This window comes from Homarus americanus, unplaced genomic scaffold, assembly GCF_018991925.1.
Source record: "Homarus americanus isolate GMGI-L3 unplaced genomic scaffold, GMGI_Hamer_2.0 scaffold57980, whole genome shotgun sequence".
NCBI lineage: Eukaryota > Metazoa > Arthropoda > Malacostraca > Decapoda > Nephropidae > Homarus > Homarus americanus.
In genome coordinates this window covers 2,460,743-2,488,456 of record NW_024716703.1, presented here as the reverse complement: position 1 = coordinate 2,488,456, position 27,714 = coordinate 2,460,743, and the positions used below count along the sequence as shown (strand labels likewise).

Here is a 27,714-nt window from a genome sequence, read left to right as displayed (position 1 = left end):
TAAACTTTTAATATTCGTGAACAGCTGATCTGAATACAACAAGGAGACAAACAGCTGTTGTATAACAAAATCTATCTCAATAAAATATCAAAAATTAAGAGAAAAAATGCCATACCCCACCATCTAAAAAAAATCTAAATATAAAAAAATTAACATTAATTATTTTTGTGCAATAGTTACCAATCCTGTATCAAGCTACTGCCTAGAACAGAGTATGGAACAAACTGCTTCACTTTACCACTGACTTGAGAAGTTAAGAACTCACTTCTCCAAGGATTTCATCTTCAAAAAACGAGTTTGATTTTTTGCAGTGACGTGAGATTCAACCAACCATGTATGCGTCAGTGTCACCCGAGGCTATTCAATGTTTGTTCTAAGCCATTGTGTCTGGTAGAGCATCCCCCCCCCCCCACACACACACAGACACACACACACACATTTTCAATAGACAGAACAAAGAATAAAATGAAAAATCTAAAGTGGTTTACCTCGACTGGTGAACCTGTGTAGGTGTACCTCCACGGTGTAAATGTGTAGGTGTTCTTCCATGGTGTACATGTGTAGGCATACCTCCATGGTGTACATGTGTGGGTGTACCTCCATGTGTACATATGTTGGTGTACATGTGTGGGTGTACCTCCATGTGTACATATGCTGGTGTACACGTGTGGGTATAACACAGTGGTGTACCTATGTACCTGTGGTGTACATATGTTGGCGTACACGTGTGGGTGTAAGTCAGTGGTGTACATGTGAGGGTGTACCTCTGTGACGTACATATGTTGGTGTACATGTGCATGTGTGGGTGTAACTCAGTGGTGTACATGTGTGGGTGTATCCCAGTGATGTACTGTACATGTGTGGGTGTGCCTTAATGGTGCACATGTGCAGGTGTACTTCTATGGTGTACATATGTTGGTGTGCATGTGCATGTGTGGGTGTAACTCAGTAGTGTACATGTGTGGGTATACTATTATAATGTGTACGTAAGTGGGTGTAGCTCTTCCCTTGTATGCATGTGTGATTGTACTTATATGACGTACATGCATGGCTGTATCTCCCTGGTGTACACAGGTAGCACTGCCTTCCCTGTGTTTACATAGCTCTGTTTACCCTCGTAATCTTCCAGTCATCCAATGTTGATTCACAGAGGTAACAACACCTTGCTCCATCACCGATGTTTACACAGCGTGCCAAGACGCTGATCCCGAAGGCCACACTCCAGGTGTATAAAGTCACCCGACGAAGGGCGTCTATCTAACAGTAGTGTGCCTTTGCTGGTACCGTCATGGACCGCCGAGTGATGCCGCTGTTACTCCTGGGGGCGACATCCCTGGTCGTTAACCCGGTGGTGGGGAAAATCTTCGCCGCTCGACGGTGTGGGGACGTCGAGGGGGACCTGTACCAGTTCTCAGCAAAGACTCTCAACGGCTCGGAGGTCATCAACTTCGACCGATACAGGGGCAAGGTAAGTGTGTGTGTGTGAAGGAGTGGTTCACGGTGGTTCCTGATTGTCCTAGGTGCTTTATCGTAGTTCCTGGCGGTAATAATAACTGTCCATGATGGTTCCTCGTAGAGATGAAGGGCTCACGGGTAATGTTGCAGACGATTTACATCCAGGCATAAACAAACTTGCCCATATTTCCCTCTGCCCGGGGCTCAAACCCGGGTCCACTCGCTTGCGAGGCAAGCATGCTGACCATTACACCAGAGAATTATCACCGACGTCACAGGTCAGGTGTGTGTGTGTGTGTGTGGTTGCCAGAAATCGGAAAACAAATGTTTGTCAGAAATAAAACAGCCCCCCCCCTCTCTTTCTCAATCCAATTAAAACATTTTTCGTGTGTATTTTACACGCAACCTGGCTTTTAAGTTAATGTTTTCCAAGTATGTTTCAGGCATTTTGTTCTGCTAAGGATATCCATGTTTGAGTATAATCCAAAATATGAGATGAACTAACGTTTGCCTGTTTGAGTGTCTGTCTGTCTGTCTGTCTGTCTCCTTAACAGCATATCTCGGACATAAACAACTTCTTTTCCTAACTTTCTCCTTTTCACGTATTCCTAGATCGTCTAAACTCTGTCTGTCTGTCTGGTCTAATATATACAGTACAGTATGTGTCTATCTACACCTGGTCTAACTTGTGTCTGTGTTCCGTTAACAGTATTTTCAGACATAAACAACTCACACTTCTTACGACCATTAAATAATCCTTCTCCTTAAATATGGTTTAACGTGTGTCTGCCTGTCTCCTGATCTAACGTCTGCCTGCCTGCCTGTCTCTGATCTAATGTATATCTGCTCGTCTGTGTCTGTATCACTACGCTAACGAGTGCCCCTTCCCACCACGCAGGTGGTGCTGGTAATCAACGTGGCCACCTACTGAGGGCTCACCACCGCCTCCTACCACCAGATGAATGCACTGGCTGAGTTTTACGAAAATCAGGACCTCGTTTTTCTTGGTTTCCCCTGTAACCAATTCGGTAAGGTAAGTAAAAGAAGGGAAAATCATAAAGTATAAGTTTACCATACTGCCTTAATGCGGACGAGAGTAAAGTGTTTGTGATGGTAGTGTCACTATAGAAATAAGCCAACAATACCCGCGGCGAGAGGCAGGGGGGTCTTAGTTAGTTCTTATAAACATCTAATCACAAGGTCGTGTTCACTTTCCGTTTCAGACTTCATTCCAGCACAAAAAGAAGAATTGCCTTCATTTATTGGGTTTGACGGTTTTTATTTAGTGTATCGACCTTCTTTGAATATATGATCAATGATCTTTGTTTCTGAAGCTTTAGAAATATACAACAACAACAGTCCAGAGAAACTTTTAAAATTGGGTTGTTAAGTACTGAGACTAGCTAGAGCGACGAGAAAAACACTGGAAATTTATAGGCATTAGGTACTTTGGGATGAGGGGATAATGACAGCGATAAAAGTGAGTAAAATTAGAGATTTGAAGGACCATAGAAGGAAAGGATATTAACCCTGAGTGTGCAATGACTTAATCCTTTGAGTACGAAGATTTAATTTCTTGAGTATGATGATTTATAGGGTTAGCATGGTACTCAAGGGATTAAAAGAAATATTACTCAATAGACCAACTCATTGTACTCAGTGAAGACATAGTACTCAAGAGGTTAGAGGCTGGTCCAAGGAGACATACATAATCTGGAAGGATCAGTAAAGAGAATACTATTACGTTTAAACACACCTTGAGTAATAGAGTATCAAGTTATGGCATGTTTTATCTATTTTTCATTACTATTGCTGTTCTACTACCATGTATACTGTATATACACGTCATATGGCTGGGCATATCTCCGGCATGTTGTCATTTAGTTTTTTCTTTAATTTATGTTTATATTCTATCTATCCCTCCCGCTTCTCCCCTCCACCTCCCATCCCTTCTTCCTCCCCTATCTTTCTTTCCCTTTCCACCACAGCAAGAGCCGGGAGCCAACGCCACGGAGATCTACAACGGGATCCGCCACGTCCGGCCCGGAGGAGGGTTCGAGACGAAGATAACCCTCTTCGAGAAAACTGACGTGAACGGCCAACATGAGAACGAGATCTTTACGTTCTTAAAGGTGAGACCTTGAGACACGGGGGCACAGAGTGTAAGATTAGTAAATATTCTGTTTTTGTAGAATTTGCTGCAAATTCGTAACAAAACTACATTATTCATATTAAAAGAGAAGAGTATAGCCTGGAATAGTAATTTACGTATGCACATTGGTGGTAAGACTGCTTGTCCCGTGGTAACACGTAGTACGTGAAAATAAGAGACCCTACTCCGTAGCAGTTAATACTGTTACTTTGCTGTCACTCGGAAACGAGTATGACGATCATCCAGCTATAATACAATCATATAAGATTAAGAACGTCACCTTCGTTGGTGAGCTCTGAGGTGACTCGAGAGGCAGGGCGGTCCACAGATGTTGCACGTGTGGAGGGCTACATCTAGTGCGGGAGGGGGGGGCGGTAGCGTCTTTCCGGTGCTGGCGCTTGTTTGCCTCGGTATGCAATCAGGCTAACTCGAAAATATTGACATTCTCGTGTGGTGCTCCTCCAAGCATTACGGACTGGAGTTTTCGTTTCCCAAGAGGGGGGTCGATATGACACTTTTTCAGGTTTGTCTTAAGACTATTTTTATACATTTTCCATTGTCCGCCAGCAGTACGTTTACCATTAGTTAGGTAACTGCAGAGTAGCTGCTTTGGCAGTTTACTGTCGTCCATGTGGGTAACGTGACCAGTCCAAGTAGTTGTTCATGGATAATGGTAGCCTCGATGCTCCTATAGTTGGTGTCAGCGAGAATACTGGCATTTGTTCTCTCTTCCCAGCGAACTCGGAGGATGGAACGTAGACAACGTTGGTGAATGTTTTCAAGTGCCTCCTGTATGTGACCCATATCTCGCTGCCATACAGCATGGTGGACAGGACCATTGCTCGATACACGTGCAACTTTGTAGATATTTCAGCTTCCTACAGCTGAAGACACGGGTACGGAGTCTGCCAAAGTCTTGAGATGCACATCTAATCCGATGTTGAATCTCTTCATCGATGTTTGCAGTGGTCGACAGGTGGGAGCCAAGAAAATGAAAGTGGGTAACATTAGAGAGGGTAGTACCGTTAAGCTGGATGGATGGTGGAGGTGTGATTGAACCAGGGGCAGGCTGAAAGAGAATCCGAGTCTTATGTGCATTCACCTCAAGGCCAAAGTGTGCATACACATCTGCATAGGTGTTCAGGATCTTCTGTAGGTCGCATTCAGTGTGAGCAACGAGGGTAAGGTCGTCTGCATACTGAAGTTCAGTAATGGAAGCAGCTGACACCTTGTTCCTGTCTGAATCCTCTTATGCTGAAGAGTCCCTTCATTTGGTACTGGATGTCCACCCCGACAGCTAAATTGGCACTGGCACGGGTAAGGAAGGCAGCCAAGGAAATAGAAAAGAGAGTTGGTACCAGTACACATCCTTGTTTTACCCCTGTTTGGATGGGGAAGAACTCAGACTGGGTGCCATTGTGTAGGACACTTCCGTTCATGCCTCACAATAGCAATGAATTTTGTTGGGTAGCCAAAACGACTAAGGGTCTGCCATATACAAGTCACGACACTGTTCTCTTCAGTTTTCCTGTATCTAGCGGGCAGCAAAGATAATGTCAGTGGTACCACTTGATGGTCGAAAGCTACATTGAGATCCTGGAAAGAAGTTTTCCGCCTCAGGAAGAAGTCTGTTTAGAAGGACTCCGGCGATAATCTTGCCAGCTACCGGAACGAATTATATTAGATTTCCGTTCAGTTAAAAAATAAATTAATGGAGTAATCTGTGCACTGCGAATATTCTGGATAAAATTGCACCTAACCGGTCATGGCGATCTGATATCGTCGACGCCTGCCTCCTTACATGTTATAATCCAAGACCATCTAAACCATCATAAATGTAATGGCCAAAACATTACCCCGACTCTATTATCCGTGCATAATGGCACCCTAATAAACACAGTCAGATTTTATAGCCTAAAAAATCTCTATGATATAAAAAGTAAAAAACGTGTTTCTTAGCTTGAGATGTTCATCATGGAGATTCCTTGGACGTGTTGGGATCTATAGTAGATTACATCATGAGGATTGTCAGTCTTGGTATCCAAATATTAACTAAACTATGTTGTACTTATTAGTTGCTAGAAGATATCAAAACATCTAGTGGATTGTAAATGTCCTCTCCAGAGGTTAGACTGCGTCCACTACCTTTGTGCTTGTTGTTGGTACACTTTTCCTGGCCCAGCGTCTGACCGGCGTCCCTCTAGACGCGTGAAATGGCGGGAAAGTTATATCTAATTTTAATTATCTCCTAAACTATAAATTATAATTGTCCTAATTCAATAAACTTATCATTAAATAACGTAGTGAATTTGTCATTACACATGGTAGTCATAGAAGGTTTAGTTTAGAACCTCTGGTGATACAAATTTCCACTTCCCGCCGAAGTTTGTTTATATCCTACTCATTTCGTAGCTAATTTATTTGATTTGCTCAATGAAATAACTAAGCTATCAAGATTATATACTACTTAATATTTTAATACTTAACATATAAAATTATTTACAATCATATGTACAGTCCCCTTCACTAGTGCGTTTACAGGGGCTCGTCAGGTTTTGTGCAGTGTGGCAGCCCTGTGTTTGTTTACATTCAACAAAAGGAAACTGGTAATAGTAATCATATTATGGAATCGAATTAAAACAATATTAAAACAAATATCTCAAAGATAATGATTTGTAGAATGCTTACATTATGAGCCCCTGTAAACGCACACAGTACATACGACGACATACTTTTCGCGACAAGTACAATTATATTTTATCAAACAAATATTTTCACTTTCGAATACAGAGTAATAATTCTCCTGAAAGGTAAGATAAACGCAAGGGGGGTATTTCCTTTCAAAGTGAGGTTAATGAACTAACTGTACTTTTTCCAAAAGAAAATATTGCAACATGTCTAACACATCAGACACAATACTCCATTAGGGTCTGGTAACATAACTCTGAAGGCCATCTGCGGTTTCTTAGTATTTGAATGATGTAATATGCTTTAAATGTTCAAAAGATATACATTTTTTTTTAAATGCTGACATTGCTGGACGGAGAAGGGGGGGGGCAGGGAAGGGTGGAGGGAGGCAGAGAAGGAGGGATGGAAGGAGGCAGGAAAGATGGGAGGAGGTGTGTGTGTACCCTGCATCTCTCCACCTTAATGATAATATCACCAAATGAGTATTACTGAGCGTGTAATTGAGTTGAAACCCTGTATCTTAACTGCTGTTTCTAAGTAAACTTACATAATTTTCATCTGATTTCACTTGCAGAGTGCCTGTACCTACACAGACACGGATTTCGAGACTCGTCTGTACTACGAGCCTAAGAGAGTTGGGGACATTCACTGGAACTTCGAGAAGTTCCTCGTGGGGAGAGACGGCAAGCCTAGAGTTCGCTACCACCCGGAAGTTACCGACCCCGAGGCCCTCAAAGGTGACATTGGTACTTTGCTCTACGAATATCCTCCTTCAGGAACTTTGGGCAACGTACACCAGCAGAGGGGCATGTATTAATCAATGATGTTGAGGAGGACATCCGTATTTTATCCCCTGACTCCCAGCTGAGGCTCGGCGTCCTACCCTCGCCCACCCTCATGTAGCACCCCACCCATGACGACGCTGCCAGAAACCCTCAGGTGGGCGGCGTTTGAAGTAGTCAAGGGAGCGAGGCCTCTTGTGCATTCTGGCCTCTACTCTTCTGCCTGTGGGCTGTTGCAGAGGGTGGGCGGAGCTGGACCACGCTAATCTGGAGACCATGGCAGGAACTCTGAACTGTAGAACCTCCACTAATAGAAGAAACCATAAACACCATCTTTGTTTCTAATGTCCTGATAATGGGGTTTACGTCAAAGAGATTCTCTCAACAAAGTGAGAGAAAGAAAGAGAGAAAGGTAGAGATATGGAGTCACTGTGGGAGAAGGAAAAAAGGTAATAGAAACAGAGGAGAAATTAGAAAATATACAGAAAGAAAGAGAGAGAGAGAGAGAGAGAGAGAGAGACCAATGAGAATGAAATAATCTAACAAAGTACAACGTTTTACAATACAAAATCAGCAACAGATCTAGAAAGAGAGCACAATTATAGTTTTATTTCCCAGTAAATTTGTAAGATTTTTTTTTAGGTTAGGTTACGTGAATAAACGTGTATAAATAGGTCTCGCTTTACACAATGTTGATTTTGCCAATACACAACAATGCGTATTAACATATGTTCTTTTAATGATTTGCCTGGGTATTGTATAGAATCTACCAGAGAATTAGGCCTATTAGCTTTGGACTGGGAGATGCCCGGTCGACAAAGCAATAACAGTCCCGAGAGACAGACAAGTGAACAACAGGTAACGTGGAGAAGTACCCCACCCCCAAGACTTTCAAGGGTAAATGTCTAAAAAAAACATTTGAGTTAAGTACTTCTTGTAAAAAGAGAACTTATCACTATTTCTGGGCATCACCAATTCTCCATATATAACGGGGTAAGAAATAGGGCATGTCAATTGTAAAGTTAATTCATTTTACAACTACGGTTATTCTTAAATATCTAAACACATTTGTGTACAAAAAATCAAACAGTTGACACTTATCTGATTCCTCCCCACGTTTAATGCAAGTCACTGCACATGTCACTCACAAGTTAAGTCAGGAGGGAAATATACACACAAATATATATTTCAGAATCAAAAACAATAAATAATTTCATTCCAGAATAAGAACAAGTCTCTAAATACACCAATAAATCGCCAAGTTATACCAAGTAAAACTAATATCTGCGCAGCACTTTTCAAACTATGTAAGACAAGAGAGATACTCAAGTGAATTAGTAGAAGCAGCTGAAGAGTGTACACTGTACAGTATATCCTTGGGTCAATTGCACGACCCTGCCTGGGGTTTGGATCAGAACTGACCTCCTTTCACTGCCCTCTGAGTATTTGAGGACCATGGGTGTGGGAGGAGTTTGGGATTTAAGCGGGAATACCTTAACTAGGTTAATCACCGTGCAAGTATTTAAGCCCTTTCATTTATATTAATTTTTTTCCATAATAATTCACAATGTCTTGACTATCGCCTTTCTATTGTTAAATTATTATTTTTTTCTATTTATCACTTTTTAGCTTTCACTGTAGAGGTAAATGAACGTGGTGTTACCGGTGGTCAAACAGGTACAACAACCATCAGCTGCTGTGAAGAGAGTGCATGTTGTCGGGGGTGGTGTTAGTGTCGAGCAGGCACGGCAGTGGGAATTATAGGGTAATAATAATAGATGGAGAGAGGAGTCCATCTGTTTACTTATCGGCCATGTGCCTCTCTACAAACAATAACAAAAGAACATCACGTAACAGGTTCTGTCAGTACCCTTACTCATTTTGTCCTTTTTAATTATTTAGTGTATAGTCTGGAGAACATGTAGCGAAGGCATTTGACAAAGTCTGGCACGACGGTCTAAAATATAAGATCCTCCAACTCAGACTTCCCACCAACATTGAAAAGCTGCTTTGCAACTTTCTTGACGGCAGAAATGCCAGACTGAGGGTAGGACAACACACAGGAAAGACCTTCCCACTAATGAGTGGAGTCCCTCAGGGGAGCGTCCTCTCCCCCACCCTATATATTATCTACACAAGTGACTCCCCGCCTCCCACTAGAATAGGTAACGAAGATTTTATGTATGCAGACGACATCACTCAAATAACAACACATCAAGGAAAATCTCGAGCGTTACAGGCCGAAAACACCAGGCGGGAATTAGAAAGGGTAAATAACTAGGAAAAACAATGGAAAATCCAAACCAGTCTCCCGAAATTCACAGTGATACCCTTATGCAGAAGGAAAACCCATCCATTAGTTACCAATAATGCCCAGATAGAATACAAAAGCAGAGGCACCCTCCTGGGCCCACATATATCCACGACAGGTTACTCCCATCATGTCCACATCATTACAGGAATAATATGGAACATGGGAGCATGTTATATATAAAAAAAATAGAAAAAATTCGACACGGTCGTAACAACGTTCGCAGCAAAACCAATGCTTATATTATAACCATTGTTTTGCTAATATTTCTTACCATTCCCAGTCCTACACGAGCACAAACCCGAAACCTTTCTTAGTTTCCCCGGAACCTTTTGTGTATAAAATCTTATGCAGTACTTACAGTATATTGTGGGGTTTTTTTCCATGCGGTATTTATTTACACAGTAATTAATTAACATGTTAGATATTCTACTTTCTACTTCTCGTAATAATTTGGACACTACTTATCGCTACTTAATTCAGATATTGATTTTACAAGACACTTTACGCCGTACACTTATTTTATGCGCTGCTGATTCTCGTGTGAAATAAATTGGGGGCTATTCTTCGGGTGATCCTGCATGAATACAATACTACAAAAACATAAACTTGTTGACTAGATACATTGTAGTAATCATGTTATGAATGAAACAAAAATCGATAAATAGATAAATTAATAAATAAAATGGTAAAACACAGAATAACTTAATAGAGCTGCTACTGGGGGTAAGGGGTAGGTTAGGTTATCGTTAGGGTGGTTAATCTTAAGGTGAAATAAACTGAGGAAATAATCTTAAGGCGAAATAAACTGAGGGAATAAGAAATAAACTGAGGAATAATCTTAAGGTGAAATAAACTGAGGAAATAATCTTGAGGTGAAGTAAACTGAGGAAATAATCTTAAGGTGAAATAAACTGAGGAAATAATCTTAAGGTGAAATAAACTGAGAGAATAATCTTCAGCTGAACCAAAAATTAATTTGTATCGTCACGTCAGTAAAACACGAAGGTTAACAGGAAATTTAGACTGGTCCGTTAGAGTATGCTTACAATGTTAACAGTAACTTTGTTGTTTACATGTTCGGCTTTGTTTATAATAGAAGTGACACTGGTTAGAGAACTTTATTCGTCATGCCTAACATTTAAGACGTATATACCTTTAAAATTAACGTTTTCTTGTAACTAATTTTATACTGTCCGCTTACATCGGTTCGTTTCACAATACATGACGCTACAATGTATTATAGTTGAATAAATTGTCATGGCGCCAGTGTAGTTCCTGGGACGAGTCCGTGAATTACATTGATCATCTAAACATCTGGGCATTCTTAGCTCGGTGAGAGGCAGCTAACCTGAGCTCAGCAACAAGCACACCAAGGAATCACATGTGGTACAGTTTTTAGTGCACACAGTAACAACAATAATCTAATCAGTCAGTGCAGCATTGTAGAGGAAGACAGTGTTATGGCCTGAATGAATCACAATTTCTGGCAAGCTTAGTTACGTCGTTTGTCCTCTCCGTTTGGTTAGTTTTATTAGTCGCAATTTAGCACAACCAACATATTAATGTGCTGACATTTACCTCTTTAAACAATGATTGAAACCTCCAGAGTTTTGTAATTATTGTACTGTAGTTTATTTTTCATATAACTTGGTTAAATGTGTGGCCCTGAATCGGTTGCTAGGACGGTGGTGGTGGTGGTGAGGGGTAGATGGGGGGTGGAAGCCGTCTACTGAACGTGACTGGACGACGGGTGGTGGGAGGCGTGTATTGGGATGTGGGTGATGGTGGGAGGCGGGGAGTGCAATAGAATGAGAGGGAGGGAGGGAGGGAGGGAGGGAGGGAGGGAGGGTGGGTTGGTGGGTGGGGGTGGGTGGGTGTTGTGAGAGGGTGCCACATGACAACTGGGTGGCACTGGCAGAGGCTTGCTTGGCGCGAACACACACACACCTACTACCACCTCGGGCTAACCTCTCGTCTCTCCTCAAGGTAAGACATACAACACAGGTGCTTCTTAAATCCTTCTTCTTTGTTCTTTAAAATGTCTGAACAATGATAAAGTCGTGAATGAAGAAGACGAGGCGTCACGTGACTTATATATCAGTCACTACCGTAATACTTTATTAGATAAAAACCTTGAGGGAGTTACAGTATACACAGCTCTCTGGCACATATTAACACCTCTCCCTTAGTAACTGTTGATTGTATTGTGCTAATTGTACCAAGTGATGAACAACTTCTGTGACTAGACTGCATCAGTCAGAATGGAACGAAAACTTATTTAGAGTGAAAGAACTGAGGCATCTAGATAAAGAAATCTACATATTCAACTACAGTATACAAGTTTTAGTAAAATAGACTGGACAGTGTCAGGGACTTCCCATTCTGTCAGGTCGATGCTGCTGCAGCTGAGATAAATCATCAGATCTGCTGGTGACGACCCTCGCAGAAAAATGTGTTCACGACGATAATATAATGTCCACTTAAGTTACTCGTCTACTATACAGTGTATGTTGCTTGTAATAGTCTCCAACTAACGTATAATTTGATGAATAAACTTATAAACAGGAAGCAAGTCATAGTCAGAACGAAATTTTATTCACTAATAAACCTATGAATGCCAGTGTTTGTTATAATTGATTTCCTAGACGAGAGAAATACAGCTACTGAGAAATGTTTTTGTTTTACAAATTTTACATTGACGGACATAATCAATACGGTCTTGTGTTATCAGTATAAGACTAGTTTAATAGATGTGCCGTGTGCTTGCAGTACTGCTACGCAACACAGTGGCTAGAGTACACCTAAAAGAATCACTTTGTCTCAAGTACAGTAGCTAAACCCAGTACTAATTCCATCTTATTAGACCCTTTAGACTAGAGAAAATTTTAACTTAATATATAACTTCGTCTATTTGTGACCAATAACATTCATCTATACAAGTGGTCAACTGACCATTTCCATCATTTTTTTTTTATTTTAAACCAAGTTCCCAATTGGTCAGGATGCAGCTGCAGATTTATACCGTGGACGCCTTCAGTTCAAGACCATTTTCGGGCAACCCAGCTGCCGTTGTCCCCCTCACGCAGGTCAGTTTATACACAAGCCCATATAACTTATACGTAGGCCAGCTAATACACAACTCAAATCAAACTACACACAGATTAGATTAGATTAGATTGCTCACGAGGGGGCTAGTTTATTGGGCACCCCCTTACATCCTGTGCAAGGTGAAGCGCAGAAGCGTTTACAGTGCCCATCTGGGAAGCATGCGGAGTTCATGCTTGCCTTTATGACTCTTGCATTAAGGGCGTAAAAGCCTGAAGGGTCATGGGTTTTGTCAGCAAGTTGCATAAAGTGACAGAATGATGAGTGTGTGGGGGGAAAATTCCCGGTTCAATTTATCTGTTTATGGCAAAGTGTGGCAGGTCCCTAATAATGTCAAGTGCCAGGCCTGTCACTAGGAGGAGGGATATCTGGTCAGGGAGGGAAGAGGTGTTGGTAAAGGCTGGGTACCTGTAGGAGGAGGTCATAGGGCAAGTGAGGATGTAGTAAGAGAGGGTGTGAGGGTCGGTTGACCACAAAGTTTACAAACAGTGCGGCCAGGCTCAGGGTTGCCAATGTACTAGGCGTGGCGAAGTACAGTGGGGGTGGAGGTGATATGGTGTGGTGGGACAGGTACAGTAAGGATGGAGGGAGGCACATAGGCATTGACAATATTGAGGGACATACCTTTTAGTGTGATTGTGATGGCGTGTACGTCGGTAGTGTCGGCTTCAAGGGGGACGTCGAGAGGTTGGTAGGGGACGTCCTTCTTGGCGTAGATACGTAGTCCACTAGCATGTCCGCAGGGTGGTCAATTGATGTGGAGAGCTGGATCAGATTATGCACAGCTTGGGTCAACCCTTGAACAAATCAGGTCAAGGTTATAACCAAATCAATCAACTTAAAGATAAATGAATCTGTCACACACTCATCTGTTTGGAAAAAAATTATATGCAAAAATCACACTCTGTCTACATTACTGTGTTAATACATAACGACTGCATTCAAACATCAATTTTTATAAATATGTACAATTCCAATTTACAAGTTCAAAGTGACATATATCAAATAATAAGAAAATTGATTCTTTCGTGTGAAAGTAAGGTGAAGAATAAATAATCAGAAAAATTTCACCCTCAGACGTTGGATGAGGACACACTTCAGCAGGTGGCCACGGAATTAAACCTGTCGGAGACTGCGTATGTGAAGCCTATAGTGGGTGAGGGTGAAGGTGTCCCTTGGATCACCGCTGCCCGCTACTCCCTCAGGTGGTTCACGCCTGTCCAGGAGATCCCTCTCTGTGGACACGCCACCCTCGCCACTGCCCACGTCCTATTCCATCAGCTAGGTACAGTGCTATAAGGGCATCAATTTTTCCAATGTTGTAATCTGCCTGAAATTACTTACTCGGTTGGTTAGATCTTTAGTTTTAATTTATCTTAATTACTTGTTTATTTTTAAAAAATTTTCGTGGTTACTCAGATCAAATAATCACATCAAAATCTCAATGCCGAGAACACAAAACCAAAGTTTTGTGATTAGTGTCTCTATATTAACTATGTTAACATGTGTATTTTAGTGGTTATATTTGTAGGGGAAATCCCTAGTTCTCATAATATGTTTTATCCTTTACGATGATGAGTCATCCTAGGGTTTGCGCAGAGCCTATTTGTCAACCATGATACGTAAAATTCAACTCCAGGTAACACAAGCAGTCAGCTAGAGTTTGAGACACTGAGTGGGGTGCTGGTGACAAGAAGGGATGGCCAAAACATCATCATGAACTTTCCCACTAATGTGGCTGAGGCACTCACCCCTGAGCAGGAGCAGCAGCTGACCCCGTTGGTCCAGGCAGCCACTCCAGGGCTGAGAGTCCACCAGGTCCTCCTCTCTCACACCCTCAAGTACCTCTTGATACGACTCCACGACTCGCACTCCAGGTGATTGACACTGAGGGCTGTTAATTAGTCAGTATATATAATGATCATTACAAATATAACTTTATTATTATTATTATCTTTTAGTTTAAGTGTATCTTCATATCTCTATCTACCTATTTAAGACTTCATTAAGCAATATTTTTGTATCAAATTTTCAATTCGTTAGGCCAAATCACATCATTAGGGAAATGATGTTACTCCACTGCAGTCCATTGCAACTCCCTCTCTCCCCAGTCGTTGCAACTACCTACACCACTCGAGTGGGGACGGGGACAGGCAGAGATGACTGCCGGGAGTCTCTAGTCACAACTCTGCATATGGGCGGCATAGATAAGATGGTCGTTTATGCACTGGGATTTAGGCAGCAGTGCAACCCGGTCCTGTCTGTGCGCTTGAGCAGCCCTTTCGAGAAGCCACTCTGCTCACCCCACATAGGGAGGGGGCTAGAAACGGTACCCTAAACATAGCCTGCCCCCCCCCCAAAAAAAAAACTGACTGGGCAACCGCACCAAGTAAGGTCATCCTAATGCAGTCGAAAACAGTCATAATAGCAGATTTAAGCAAAAACAAACTATCCAGCCTCTTATGGTCACTGCAATGAATGTCAGGACCCTTCTGGATACCGGCACAAATGAGCGTCCTGAAAGAAGTAACTCCCTTGTGGCAAAAGAGTTGTCTATGTATAACATCAACATAGCAGCCATTAGTGAGTCCCTGCTCCCAGACGAGGGTCGATTCACAGAATGGGGGTCTGGCTATACCTTCTTCTGGAAGGGTAATCCTGCTGTGGAGAGAAACCACATTTACGAAATTGGCTTTACCATTCGCCAATCCATTCTATATAGGCTAACTCAAAGTCTAATTATACTAAGTCAACCCACTTCGAGTCAAAAATTCGTCCTTCACCACACACGACGTCATCTGGCCAGCAGCTCGGGGGGTGGTCCGGGTGGCCCTGAAGTGAATGCACGTAAGACTCAGATTCCCTTTTAGCCTGCCCCTGGTTCAACCACACCTCCACCCTCGATCCAGCTTAACAGTAATGCCCTCTCTACTGTTACCCACTTCCAGTACCTTGGCTCCCACCTGTCCACCACTGTGGACATAGATGAAGAGATTCAACATCGGATCAAATGTGCATATCAAGCCTATGGCAGACTCAGTACCTGTGTCTTCAGCTGTAGCGAGCTGAAATTATCTACAATGTTGCATGTGTATAGAGTCGTGGTCCTTCCCACCTTGTTGCATAGCAGCGAGACATAGGTCACATACAGGAGGTACACTCACGAGCCATAGTTTCGATGCACCCTCTACCACTACTCCTAGCTCGAGGGGAGCCGTAGTCAGGGCTTCAAACCGAACGGTCCCTCTTGTATAGTGATGTTAAGTATAGTGATGGTAAATAAAGTGTCGTGAATTCACTAAAAAACCTGTATCGTGCATATATTCTCTCAAATATTACATCATGAACTGCTATTCGTACAACACAGCGAAGCTTAGAGCTACCACATTACACCACTGAACGATTGGGGAGTGAGAGGGGGGGGGACGTTCGGTATGAAGCCAAGGCTACGACTTCCATTGAGTCAGGAGTAGGGGTAGAGGGTGCATCGAAACTATGGCGCGTGAGTGTACCTCAAGGCACTTGAAATTTTTCACCAATGTAGTCTACGTTCCATCCCCCGAGTTCACTGAGAAGACAGGAGAATAAATGCCAGTATTCTTGCTGACATCAACTGTAGAAGCATCTAGGCTACCACTATCCACGAAAAACTATGTTGGACTGGGCATGATACACACATGGATGACAGTAGACTGCCAAAGTAGCTCCTTTACAGTCACCTAACGAATGGTAAATGCAACGCTGGTAGACAACAGAAAATGTATAAAGATAGTCTTAAGACAAACCTGAAAAGAGCCAAATCGACTCCCTCACCTGGGAGACGATCACTCCACACCATAACGTTTGGAGGAGCACCACACGAGGAGGTGTCAATACTTTCGAGTTTGTCCGACTGTATATCGAGGCAGACAAGTGCCAACGCCGGAAAAACGCTGCCCTCTCGAGTCACCTCAGAGTTCACCAATGAAGGTGACACCTTTAATAACTCATATCATTGTATCATAGCTGGATGGTCGTCATACTCTATTCCGAGTGACGGCAAAGTAGTTGTGGTGCAAGCGCGCGCGCGTGTGTGTGTGTGCGTGTGCGTGTGTGTGTGTGTGTGTGTTAAAATGAAAGGAGAGGCAATTGCAGTGAGGGAGTTTCACAGTTCCAAGAAGTGAAAAAAGGAATATGAACTGGAAGAAGATGTTCTTACATATGGAGTTATAACGAACATAAATCTCAGTGCAGCTGATTAAAGATGTTTTAACCCACACAATTTTAGTTTGAATCAAAGCAACTATTGTTACCAACCGTAACGTCCGAATTGAAACATTTGTCAGTTTTATAAAATTAGTTAACTAAGGGTAAGTGGCAGTGCATATTTTTGTTAGATAAATATTGTGCTAAATAGCTTCTATTTTTAACTTCAATTTACTAACCAGAGAGGAGTTGGAAGCCTTGAAGCCGAAGTACCGTGAGATGGAGGATGTGCACGACGGGTCACTGGTGATGGGTGTGGTGGTGAGTGTGGCGGGGGGCGGCGACACAACCTACCATGCCTTTTCTAGATTCTTCGCGCCCTTGTACGGCGTCGATGAGGATCCTGTCACAGGTTAGGTAGTATCAGCTTCTGCCACTCCTAGCGGGTGTTGTGCGTCACATTCTCTCGCCTGTAAGGCTTACAATCTTATCCAGAATATGATGGCAGCGAGTCCTATTTATACCCACCATGTTATTTCTAATTCTCAATATATTTGTAGTTTCCAGACATCCTTTTTGTTAATCTGTTGAGGAGAGAATCATATATGATCATCATAGCAGTCAGTGTCAAGGGTAAAATTGTTTTTGAATACCATTATACAAACAAAGGAATATAAATCCATATTAATTCTAGGTTGATATATTCTGAGGGCGAGTCATGGCGTATTTTGGTCGTCTCTGTTTTACTGAAGTATCACAATAAAACCCTTCATAAGCCGCCACCTCTCACCCCTCTCAGCTATACGGTATTATCGTTTGGTTACTCTTAATATTTCTGATATTCTCTCTGTGAACAATTGATTTCATATCACTGTTGAATCAACATTGAAAGAAAGGTCTTATGTACAAGTAGAGTGCTACTGGGCATCTTGAGTTGAACCTACAAGTGCCCTCCTCTTATTCAAAATACCACTCATACTATATGGAGAGACTGGCTTTAGAATTTCAAATTAAATCCTAAAATATATTGTAAATTTTCGAAATGTGCATAAAAGTGTAATTGACTAATAAAAAGGGCGCATTTTTTCGTTTATCCTCTTTGTCAGTTGTTGGTTGCCAGTTAGTGGTCGGTCAGTTCTGTTACGCTCTCTTGACAAGTACTGAGCAAGTATGAGCTCTTAATGTAGTACATGAAGATACTTGATTGCCATCGGGGGATCCTGTAGTGATGGACCTGGGGGGGGGGGCAGTGTTGGTGCTAACGTCAGGTATCCAACCTTTAATTCGTTATTTTGTTATCAAAATCGAGAATCTCTTTTTTCTGGATAACCTTTCTCTTAATTACAACTTACTATATGATATAATTATAACTTATGATTGTGTTCCACAGTGCCAAATAATCTTTTTAATCCTAACTTAGCGGGAGTGTCATGACCTTCACAGGCCTCAGTGCCCCTTCTTGTGTCCTTTGTTTATCTGGTGTGGTTGCCCATAATCCGTATCACATTTCGTTTAGTATGTCTTAGTAGATACAGGTATCACTGTGCTGACTTAATTATGTCATCACCACATTTCTTGTTCTTCCTATGAAGGATAACCAGTCAATAATAGTACATATTTTTATCTTTTCCTCTGTGCTTCTCATGGTTAGTGGCATCAATCATTCTAACATTAACCAAAACACTGACGCCTCTATTGTACAGTTGCGGTAATGTGTTCCTACACCCCTGTGGTAACCTGTGGCCAACCTTAACCCATATGACCTATAACAAACCTAATCCACCAATCACGTCCGTCGTTTCACGACCAATACCCATTCATTCATAAATAGCGATACTACTACTGTGACGTTGCCGTGTGGAGACACGGCTTACCACAGGGAGTGTAGGAACTTATTTCAGCAACTGTACAAAGCTGATTTTCTCCCAACTACAATTCCAGAAACCATTGCCCCAGTTACAGCATTCACTTTATCAGAGCAACCTTGTTAATATTATGGAGTTCATTGTCCAATTCCCATCACTCAATACACATAAAACCGAGAATTTCAAAACGCAGCGTAACACTTTTAATAAGTAAGTTTGTTTGTGTGGCTACACCACCTTTAAGTTACCACTCTGCTTTTCAGGTTCTGCCCACACTGTGTTAGGGCCATACTGGGCTGCCGAATTGGGCAGGAAGGAGCTCAACTGTAAGTACCTCTTCTGTTGTCTTTTTTTTTTATCTGTTGTCTTTTCAGTCTTCCCTCCTTACCAATAGAAAGTTTACCCTGTGATCATCTGTTGCAATACATCAATTTATTAAGAAATCCGCATCTTACGATACAAATTCTTACAATTAAAGTACAGAACATATAAAATTGCTATAATCAATTGTTATGTGCAGGGTCTGAGGGGGTACTGCCCCCCCCACCGTGGCTACGGGTCCGCAACAGGACAGTATCAAAGGGTGATGATTGGTTCTCTTGAGGTATAAGGACTATTTATAACTTAGTTTGTTATGAAGGTAAAAAAACATCTTATTGAATGTAGGATAAGTTGATCCATTGATTCAAGGTACCAGTACATATCTTTATGAAGGTATAACGGCAGTTATTAGATAATCTGTTGTAAAGATGGAAGTCAGGCATTATCAGGCTTTCCTTTACTTACAACCCCTCCTTAAAACACACTCTATCTTTCTCACCCACAGTTCGTCAGTGTTCCAAACGTGGCGGGGATGTGAGGGTAAATGTGCAAGATGATGGTCGTGTGGACATCACTGGGCCAGCCACCACAGTCATCCAAGGTCACATTAATGTATGAGAACTGTGTGACCTTTGCTTGGCGTGTATACATATGTAAACCTAGTATGTGTACTGCACATATGCAAGTTTTATGTATATATGTATGTCTGAGCTTGTACTTAAAAGTGTGTATTCCAATCAGCCAATATGAGCTTGAAGAGGACTATTTTTGAGTTGTCATATTAATGAACTGATGATGCTTTGTAAGACTTGAGGATGATGATGATTATGATACAAACTTGATCGGAATAAAAATGGAATATGAAATCTTAGACATTGATCTTGACTATTAGTAAAAAAGAGGGAGTGCTTTGTTAGAGTAAAAACAAATACAGAAAGAATTAAGTCAGTAGCTACAGTGCAGAATATGTTCTTTATCAATAAACAAAAGCAATCGAGGTATTTTTCTACCCTTGAGACTCCAAAATTATAAAGCCTTTCAACAGCCTTTTACTCAAATTGAAGTTAATGTCCGGATTTATTAAGTCGTTTAGATTATTAAATGCTGTGTTTGCTTAACCTAGTATTGTAATAATTTCTTTCATACATCTACCATCACAGCTAATGTTACTTCCAAAATAAACAAAATCTTCCACTTGTTTAAGTTCCCTGTTGCCTACCATAATTTTTATTTGAGGATTTATTGACATTTTTTAAACAACCATCACTTTTATCGTCACAGCATTGACTCTTAACCCATATTCTTCACTTTTTTGGCACTACTCTGTTAGCCATTTTTTGTAAGGCCTCTTCACTATCCGTGATCAGAGCAGTATCATCTGCATAGCATATACGTAATATTAATTTAAGTTAATTTATCATTTTCCTTTATTCCTTCATTGTTACTCAGAACCAGTGTTATATAGCGAGACTAAGTGCCGCCCCAGCCCCTCAGGGTATCCGTTAAATTTCTCGAAATCAATTGCTCGACAGTAAATTGCTCGAAATCAATTGCTCGAAAAATAATTTCTCGAACTATCAATTGCTCGACAGTAAATTGCTCGAAATCATTTGCGCGAAAAATAATATCTCGAACGATCAGTGTATTGGGCCGGCTGTTGTTTGTTTGCTTCATAAATGACATGCCAGAAGCTGTACATTCCACCACACCAAGCAGACAGTGAAGAGCTGCAGAAAGATCCCTGTGAGTTTCAAGGATGGTCTAAGAAATGGCTACTAAGATTCAATGTCATGAAGTGTAAGAGGATGCACTGAGACGTACGGACGAAAGAGGGGAGTATAATATATCCCAACGGGACGAATAAACTACACGAATTGAGACTGAATGTGAAAAGGACCTAGGTGTGCTTGTTGAAAACGAGCTGAAGTTCTCGGGCAACTAAGTTATTAGGTTTTATAAGAAGGTCGTTCAGATCTTTAAGAACGAGGTGCTTCCTCGCCTGGACTACTGTCATCCCGTCTGGTCCTCGAGATATGCTAGGCACCTCAGCTACCCTGAGAGAGTAATGCGCCTGCAATTGCCTAGTTTACTGTATACTACAAACGGGCAAAGGGGGACCTAATTGAGGTGTAAAACATATCAAAGGGCACTACTTAGTCGAATGTCCCTATCTGGAGCTGGCGTACGCTCGCCCCACAAGGAGTCACAGCTCAATGTTGAAGAAGCCGCAAGTCCAGAAAACTGTGAGGACGAACTTTTTCGGAGTGAGCGTTGTGAACTCTTGGAACAACCAGCTAGAGAGTGTTATGACGGCACAGAGTGTGAGCTCTTTCAAGACCAGATTTAACCAGCACTGGAGTAGGTTCAGATACATTCAGGAGCCGGTGCATGCCCAGTACTTGCCACCACTGCGTAAGAGACGTAACCGATCGCCCAAGCGGCTAACGAGCCAATCAGTGGTGAAGACTGAAAAGGATAAAAGTAAAAGCAATATGTAAGTAAATCTTAAACAAAATGATGCAAGTCATTTTAGAAAATTCTTACATAGGTAATCCATCAATATACGCAAGAAAATCTCCCCCAAACTTGCCAAAATAACTGCTGCTTGAAATAGAAAATAATCAAAACACCGAGTTCACAAAAATTATAATAGTAAATTATTCATCGGCAAAACAATAAAAGGTTTCTAATGGCACAATAAAAGCAAAAGTATAAAAGTAAGGGTTACAAAATCTTAATTCTTAGACAAGATATACTGTATCTTTTAAGAGATGATTTAAACGGAGCGCAGCCGCAGTCTTTTCTCGGATGGGTAGGGTATGTTGTTCAACACCTTCAGTCCTTCACACCATGATATTTTATGGAGGTCTGGGATTGAGAAGAGCTTGTAGTGGATTTCTCCCCTACAAACGCTGTTTGTCGCTGAGTAGCCGACCCCACGAATTCCCCAGTGTATGCCTCGTGGTCTGGGTCAACCAGCGCCGCCTTACATGACGGAGGTCAACTATCTACCCACGCCTACCTCCGCTATAAAAGACCTGACCTCGTGGTGACCGCTCTCTTCTTCTAGCTACAGCCGCAGCCTGACGTTGTACACTCCTCCATACAAATGTTTGCCGATGACGCCAAGTTATTTCGGGAAATTAAGAACCAAGCGGACTGTGAAGAGCTGCAGAAGGACCTCTGTGGGCTCCAGGAATGGTCGAAGGAATGGCTGCTGAGATTCAATGTCACGAAGTGTAAGAGGATGCACCTGGGGCGTACCAACGGTAAGGAGGCGTACCATATGTCCCAACGGGATGAAGAAAATGTACTAGTTGAGACTGTGTGTGAGAAGGACCTAGGTGTGTATGTTGACAATGAGCTGAAGTTCTCGGGCCATTGTGAGAAGAAGGTAAATCAGGCAAATAAATTATTGGGTCTTATAAGAAGGTCGTTCAGATATCTAGACGGTCCGTCCCTCGTGACGATCTTCAGGAGTGAAGTGCTTCCCCATCTGGAGTACTGTCACCCCATCTGGTCCCCGAGATATGCTAGGGACTGTCAGTTGGTTGAAAATGTTCAAAGGAGGGCCACCAAACTGGTGCCTGCACTTCGGCATCTCAGCTACCCTGAGAGATTGGAGCGCCTGAACTTGCCTAGCTTATACTACAGACGGGCAAGGGGGGACCTAGTTGAGGTTTATAAGCATCTCAGGGGGCACTACTCAGTTGAGTGTCCTTACTTGGAGCTGGCGGACGCTCGCCCCACAAGGGGTCACAGCTCAAGATTGAAGAAGCCGCAAGTCCGGAAAACCGTGAGGGCAAACTTTTTCGGAGTGAGGGTTGTAAACTCTTGGAACAATCTACTACCAGAGAGTGTTGTGACGGCACCGAGTGTGAGCTCTTTCAAGAGAAGACTTGACCAACACTGGAGCGGGTTCAGGTACATTCAGGAGCCGGTGCATGCCCAGTATTTGCCAACAGTGCGTGACAGAGACGTGACCGATCGCCCGGGCGGCTAGCGAGCCGACCTTTTGGTGAAGAATATAAAGGAAAAGAGACGTGACCGATCGCCCAAGCGGCTAACAGGCCGATCAGTGGCGAAGAGGATAAAAGTAAAAGTAACACCACCTCCTCCGCCGTTGCCTGGCGGCCCTCGCTCCCGCCGGCGAGCATGGCGACCCACAAGCTGTCCTCCTCTGAGCGTCCTCACCAACCAGCTCTCTCTACATCACGCTTGTAACCATGCTGCCTTCCCAGCACCAAGCTGCATTGTGCATCCAATACAACATGTATACAGAGAGCACATTGTGAGTTTCCTTTCTCCATCCCATCCTGAGTGCGAACCAAACAACCTGAACCCCACAATATATAGTACAAACAATATTTTTTAATAATCTAGTAACTTTCACTATTTTCCCTGTACTTTTCTTTATCTTGGACTCGCATATAGAGTTTTTGTCATAAGTTTTAGTTGTTGATTGAATAGTGTATTACTAACCTTGGTCAAAACCTTAGCGTTTTTCAAAATGTGGTAAAATTTCTAAAAACCCTAATGAGCTTTCAGTATTTCAATTGTGATGTAATTTTTATAGATATATTTAGTCTACAAAATTAAAAGTAATCTATGGTGAGCTACTTTAGCGGCCTTAGATGTACGGGTATATTGGGGTTGGCAACACTGTGAAGCGTTTGTTTACATAGAGTATTTCAAACAACAAGATGCTGGCTGATACAAAATTCATGAAACTCCAAAATTTAAGCTGTGCATAGAGTTTAAGGATACTTGCAAGTTATTAAAAACACCACGTCACATAAGAAACCAACCAGCGCTTTATTATAAAAGTAATAAAGGAAGCAAGATGAAATTGCCCAGTAAAAAGTTGTTGGAGAGAATCGTCCAACGTCACACAGGCAGGAGGAGGAGGATCTCTAAGGAAGCATCTTCATTAATATTTCTACATCATGTCATATTTATGAAAAAGTTAGCCAAGGCATGTGACAATGTTGCCTTCAGGTGAGAGATGCAGTATTTACTATTTACATTTGCCATTTGCTTTATTTTTTGACAGGACCATCAAAGGTGATCTATCTTCAGAAGCAAAAAAAAATCAGGAAATGTATGAGAACACCATTACCACCAGAAGGTGTTGTTTGATTTCATTCATTTTTTTCCACATGTTCTTATCATTATACAATAGCAAGTATTTTAAAAGAGGCAACATTTACTGGAACTGGTAATTATATAGGACTAACCCGCGAGTGAAATTGATTGCAAACAATTATAAAGACGTTGTATTTTCATTGTTATATTATAGTGGACACTGGTAGTTTGTGGAAATATGTTAAAAAAATTTATTTTTAAGATAAACGCTACTTAACATTTGTGGGTATGAAGAAAAGACCTAACCAACCAAACAAACCTACCCAACCTTACCAAACTTACCCGGTATATTAAATAGAAAGAACTTACTATGATATGGTGAAATTTGAGGCATTTTCTGGACGTGAGATGATACGGCCACATTGGCGCTATGCAGCCCTGGCAGGTTAGTCCTATATATTAACCCTAGAACCTAATAGAACCTGACCTAACCAACAAAAAAACCAACCTATCCTTGGTTACGATTGGTTTTGCAGATGTTCGCATTTGCTATAGAAAGAGTTATTATTTTGCTATTTGGACTTCAGATATACAGTAGGTTATGTTACCTTTCAACATTCTTGGATAGTATTTATTTTGGAGGTAATGTAAAAAGTTACACCATTTGCAGTAAAACTCCTCTGAAAAGTCTGCCAAATTGCTGTGTGTCATCTGTTTGTTTACAACCAACCCACCCAGTCTGAGCGTACTCTTGTGTCCACTAAAACTGTATAATTACACGTTGATGCTTCAACAAAGTTGCTTTCATTGGTACCAGATATCAAAATAAGTAATTTCTGTTTAATATGGTCTCACCCTCCTCTGTATATATACACCTTGATTTGTATTTCTCTCTCTAGTCTGTACTCACCCCTGAAGATGTGACTTACACGAAAGCGCTTGGGAACTTCGTGTTTTCTTCTTTCCTTGTGGTTATCAGCATATACCTAGATCACGCGCACCTACAGTGACCCCTCGGTTAACGAACTCAATCCGTTCCAGAAGGTCGTTTGTTAACCGAAAAGTTCGTTAACCGAAACCATTGTTTCAATGGGTTTTTGGGAAATTGGTTCCAGCTCACCGAAAATTTCCTAAATTCAACAAAAATGGTAGAAAAGTTCACTTACTTTGAGGTGTGTATGTAGAAGGCTCCTGGATGATGATGATGGGAATTAGAATGGGGGTGGAAGAGAAGTCACCCCATGGCACCATTTCATCCATAAAATTTTAGTTCTCTTGGTGTATTTCAAGATTATTTTCTTTAAATCAACACTGTACTGCATTATATATTGTCAATATGTAAAATATATTTCAAAATGACCAATAATTTGCTTGGAAACACAGAAAAAAAGCGTTTAGTTGACGAGTCTCAAGCAAGATGTTACCTCCACTGAAAACAGAGAGAGACTAATGCCTGTCTGGTGTGTTAACAGGCTGGATGGCACGCCAGAAACTAGTTTCTTTACCTTCAATTATGTTCAATAATTGTTAAAATGACTAAAAAAGTTAATATTAAACTTTTAAAATTATTGAATAGTATAAACTTCTTGATATTTACTAAAATAGTAAGGAATTTAAGCCCTAGAACCGATTAATGTATTGGCGGACTGATACTAAAGCTGGTTGCCCGGTGAGTGCAAGCGAAAACATGTTGAGCTCGGTTCGTAAGAAATTCGTTAACCGAATTTTTGTTCGTTAACCGAATTGAAGATCCTTATGGAAGGCAGTTCATTAACCGAAATTTCGTTAACCGAGGCGTTCGTTAAACGAGGGGTCACTGTATATATTCCCCTTTAAATACAGGGTGGCTTAAAACAAGAGCAATCATATCAATATGTATCCATAGTTCAATTTCATTCTTACTCCTGTTAATGCTATGTTTTGCAGTAAAACCTATTTAACAGAATAGTGTAAGACACTGTGGTAATGCACCATAGAAATATTACAAAAGCAATACCAGTGTAATGTTCCCCAAGAGTGATGCTGCTTTAAGCTTGTCTTTAAAAATAAATAGGTCTGCTTTTGAAAGTCCTGAGATGCCATTGTCAGAACCTCAGCATCTTTTGATGCTGCAAAAAAAAAAAGCTCAAGCTAGAAAAATCATTATATTTTTTGTATGTAAATCAAAACATGTTTTGGGGGGGTAGCTCTGGATTTTCATAAACCAGATCTTCGTAAATTGGGGACTGTGTTTATAAATTGTAGACAGGAAATATTCTGTTGCTTCAGGGAGTAGTGATCCTGCCTTGCAAACAAAGAGGGTGCTTTGAATTTCTACATATTAGAACACCCAGTTCCCTCTAATGGCCATAAAGCAGTGATGATGACACTTTTGTTTAGCTCCAGTTACAACTTTCACATCCCTAACATTACATATTTCAGTCCTGTAGTCAGCATTACTTTGATGATTTGTTAGATAGTGTATCCTATTACTGTAACATGTTAAGGCTTCTGACTACAGCAGGTACTGGAAGGGAATTTGAGTAGAAATATTTGCAAGTTTAAAATGGGAGTTAATATTTTAATCTTTAATTCTTTTATTAGTATCCCCCCATACTGTATTAGTAGGATGCTAATTTTTTTTTGTATTCCTCATATTAGTAGTCCTGTACAGTATGATCATATTCAATAGCTTCCTGGTAGTTTGTCACAAATTCCCCATCTGTATATTATCCTCATTAAAAGTTTATTTTCAGGCAGCGAAAAATGCAGATAACAGAAGAGGATGTTGAGATGGTTTCCCCAAGATTGCTGACCACATTTTGTGAAGGTGAAAAAATTAGATTGAGGGCTCAAAAGTCTGCGTCTTCGAGGAAAAGAACAAAGAGCACTAATGCGTCATGGGATGTTACCTCTAATGATGATGATGATGATGATGATGATGATGATGATAAGGATGATGATGAAGCAGATGAACCTGAAGAAATCTCAGAGGGTGATGAAACAGAGGATGATGAAAGAGAAGATGATGAAAGAGAAAATGTGAATAGAGGATTTTAGAAAGGTGTACTGTATGTAGAACAATTTATATAAGGTGAGGTTTTTGTTTTCTTTTGAGCAGCTTAACGAGATTTAATTTCTCTTATGGGAACCATTGAAGTTCATTTCATATTTTTCTTAGATCATATAAAAACTCTAAGGTTGCTTGAAACAGTAAGATGAAAATAATAATAATGTTAAGAATATACTGTAATTCAGTACAATGGATGTAGTTTTGATAACAGAAAATTAATGGTTAATAGATGAATGCATTATAGGTGTGATTTAATTTTTATATTGAAAGGCTTAGTTTTAAATACATTTTGCAGAATATCAAATTGTCTTCTTTTGCAAGAGACTCCCACCCAAGATTCCACTTGGTTTGCTGAAAATTAACATTGTATGAGGTTACCAATTAAAGAAATAAAGCTTATAAATGGTTATTCTACACTTCTACTACTCACTTGTGGCCCTCCAAAATCTCTAGCTTTTCAAGCTGTGAAAATGCTTATCTTTGTGTTCTCAGATTAAACACTAGTTTTACCGAGCACTTAATTGGTGGTACTGTACTTAACACTTTCAGAAGATGAGTATTTCCTATTACCGGTATTGCCTCCAGCAGTAGACTTGAATGTGATGCATAAAATATAAAGAAAATAAGAAAATGTAATAATACAAATGAAGTCTTGGAAGATATTTAGTAGGAAGGGTTGCACTGTATAGGCATTTAAAATTTTTATGTTT

The 27,714-nt window shown here is 41.1% G+C and overlaps 3 protein-coding genes across 4 annotated transcripts; all 3 read left to right on the top strand.

The window, feature by feature from the left end:
- The first annotated feature begins 595 nt into the window (after positions 1–595).
- Positions 596–7,409, top strand: LOC121858231 (glutathione peroxidase-like). Its single transcript, XM_042354519.1, has 4 exons — positions 596–1,468; positions 2,354–2,488; positions 3,444–3,587; positions 6,870–7,409. Exons 1-4 carry the CDS (start codon positions 1,289–1,291, stop codon positions 7,110–7,112), a joined length of 702 nt encoding a protein of 233 aa, XP_042210453.1. The 5' UTR covers positions 596–1,288; the 3' UTR covers positions 7,113–7,409.
- A 3,870-nt stretch (positions 7,410–11,279) lies between these two features.
- LOC121858230 (phenazine biosynthesis-like domain-containing protein 2) lies at positions 11,280–19,862 on the top strand. 2 transcript variants are annotated; one of them, XM_042354518.1, is made up of 7 exons: positions 11,280–11,377; positions 12,393–12,477; positions 13,574–13,781; positions 14,136–14,373; positions 16,924–17,093; positions 18,810–18,872; positions 19,373–19,862. In XM_042354518.1, the coding sequence occupies exons 1-7, from the start codon at positions 11,286–11,288 to the stop codon at positions 19,483–19,485; spliced, it is 969 nt and encodes a 322-aa protein (XP_042210452.1). In that variant the 5' UTR covers positions 11,280–11,285; the 3' UTR covers positions 19,486–19,862. The 2 variants fall into 2 exon arrangements, with proteins under 2 accessions (XP_042210452.1, XP_042210451.1); XM_042354517.1 differs by having other exon boundaries at positions 12,378–12,477.
- Positions 19,863–23,523: 3,661 nt separating this feature from the next.
- On the top strand, positions 23,524–27,413 carry LOC121858229 (trigger factor-like). Its single transcript, XM_042354516.1, has 2 exons — positions 23,524–23,865; positions 26,688–27,413. The coding sequence occupies exons 1-2, from the start codon at positions 23,711–23,713 to the stop codon at positions 26,989–26,991; spliced, it is 459 nt and encodes a 152-aa protein (XP_042210450.1). The 5' UTR covers positions 23,524–23,710; the 3' UTR covers positions 26,992–27,413.
- The last annotated feature ends 301 nt before the right edge of the window (positions 27,414–27,714 follow it).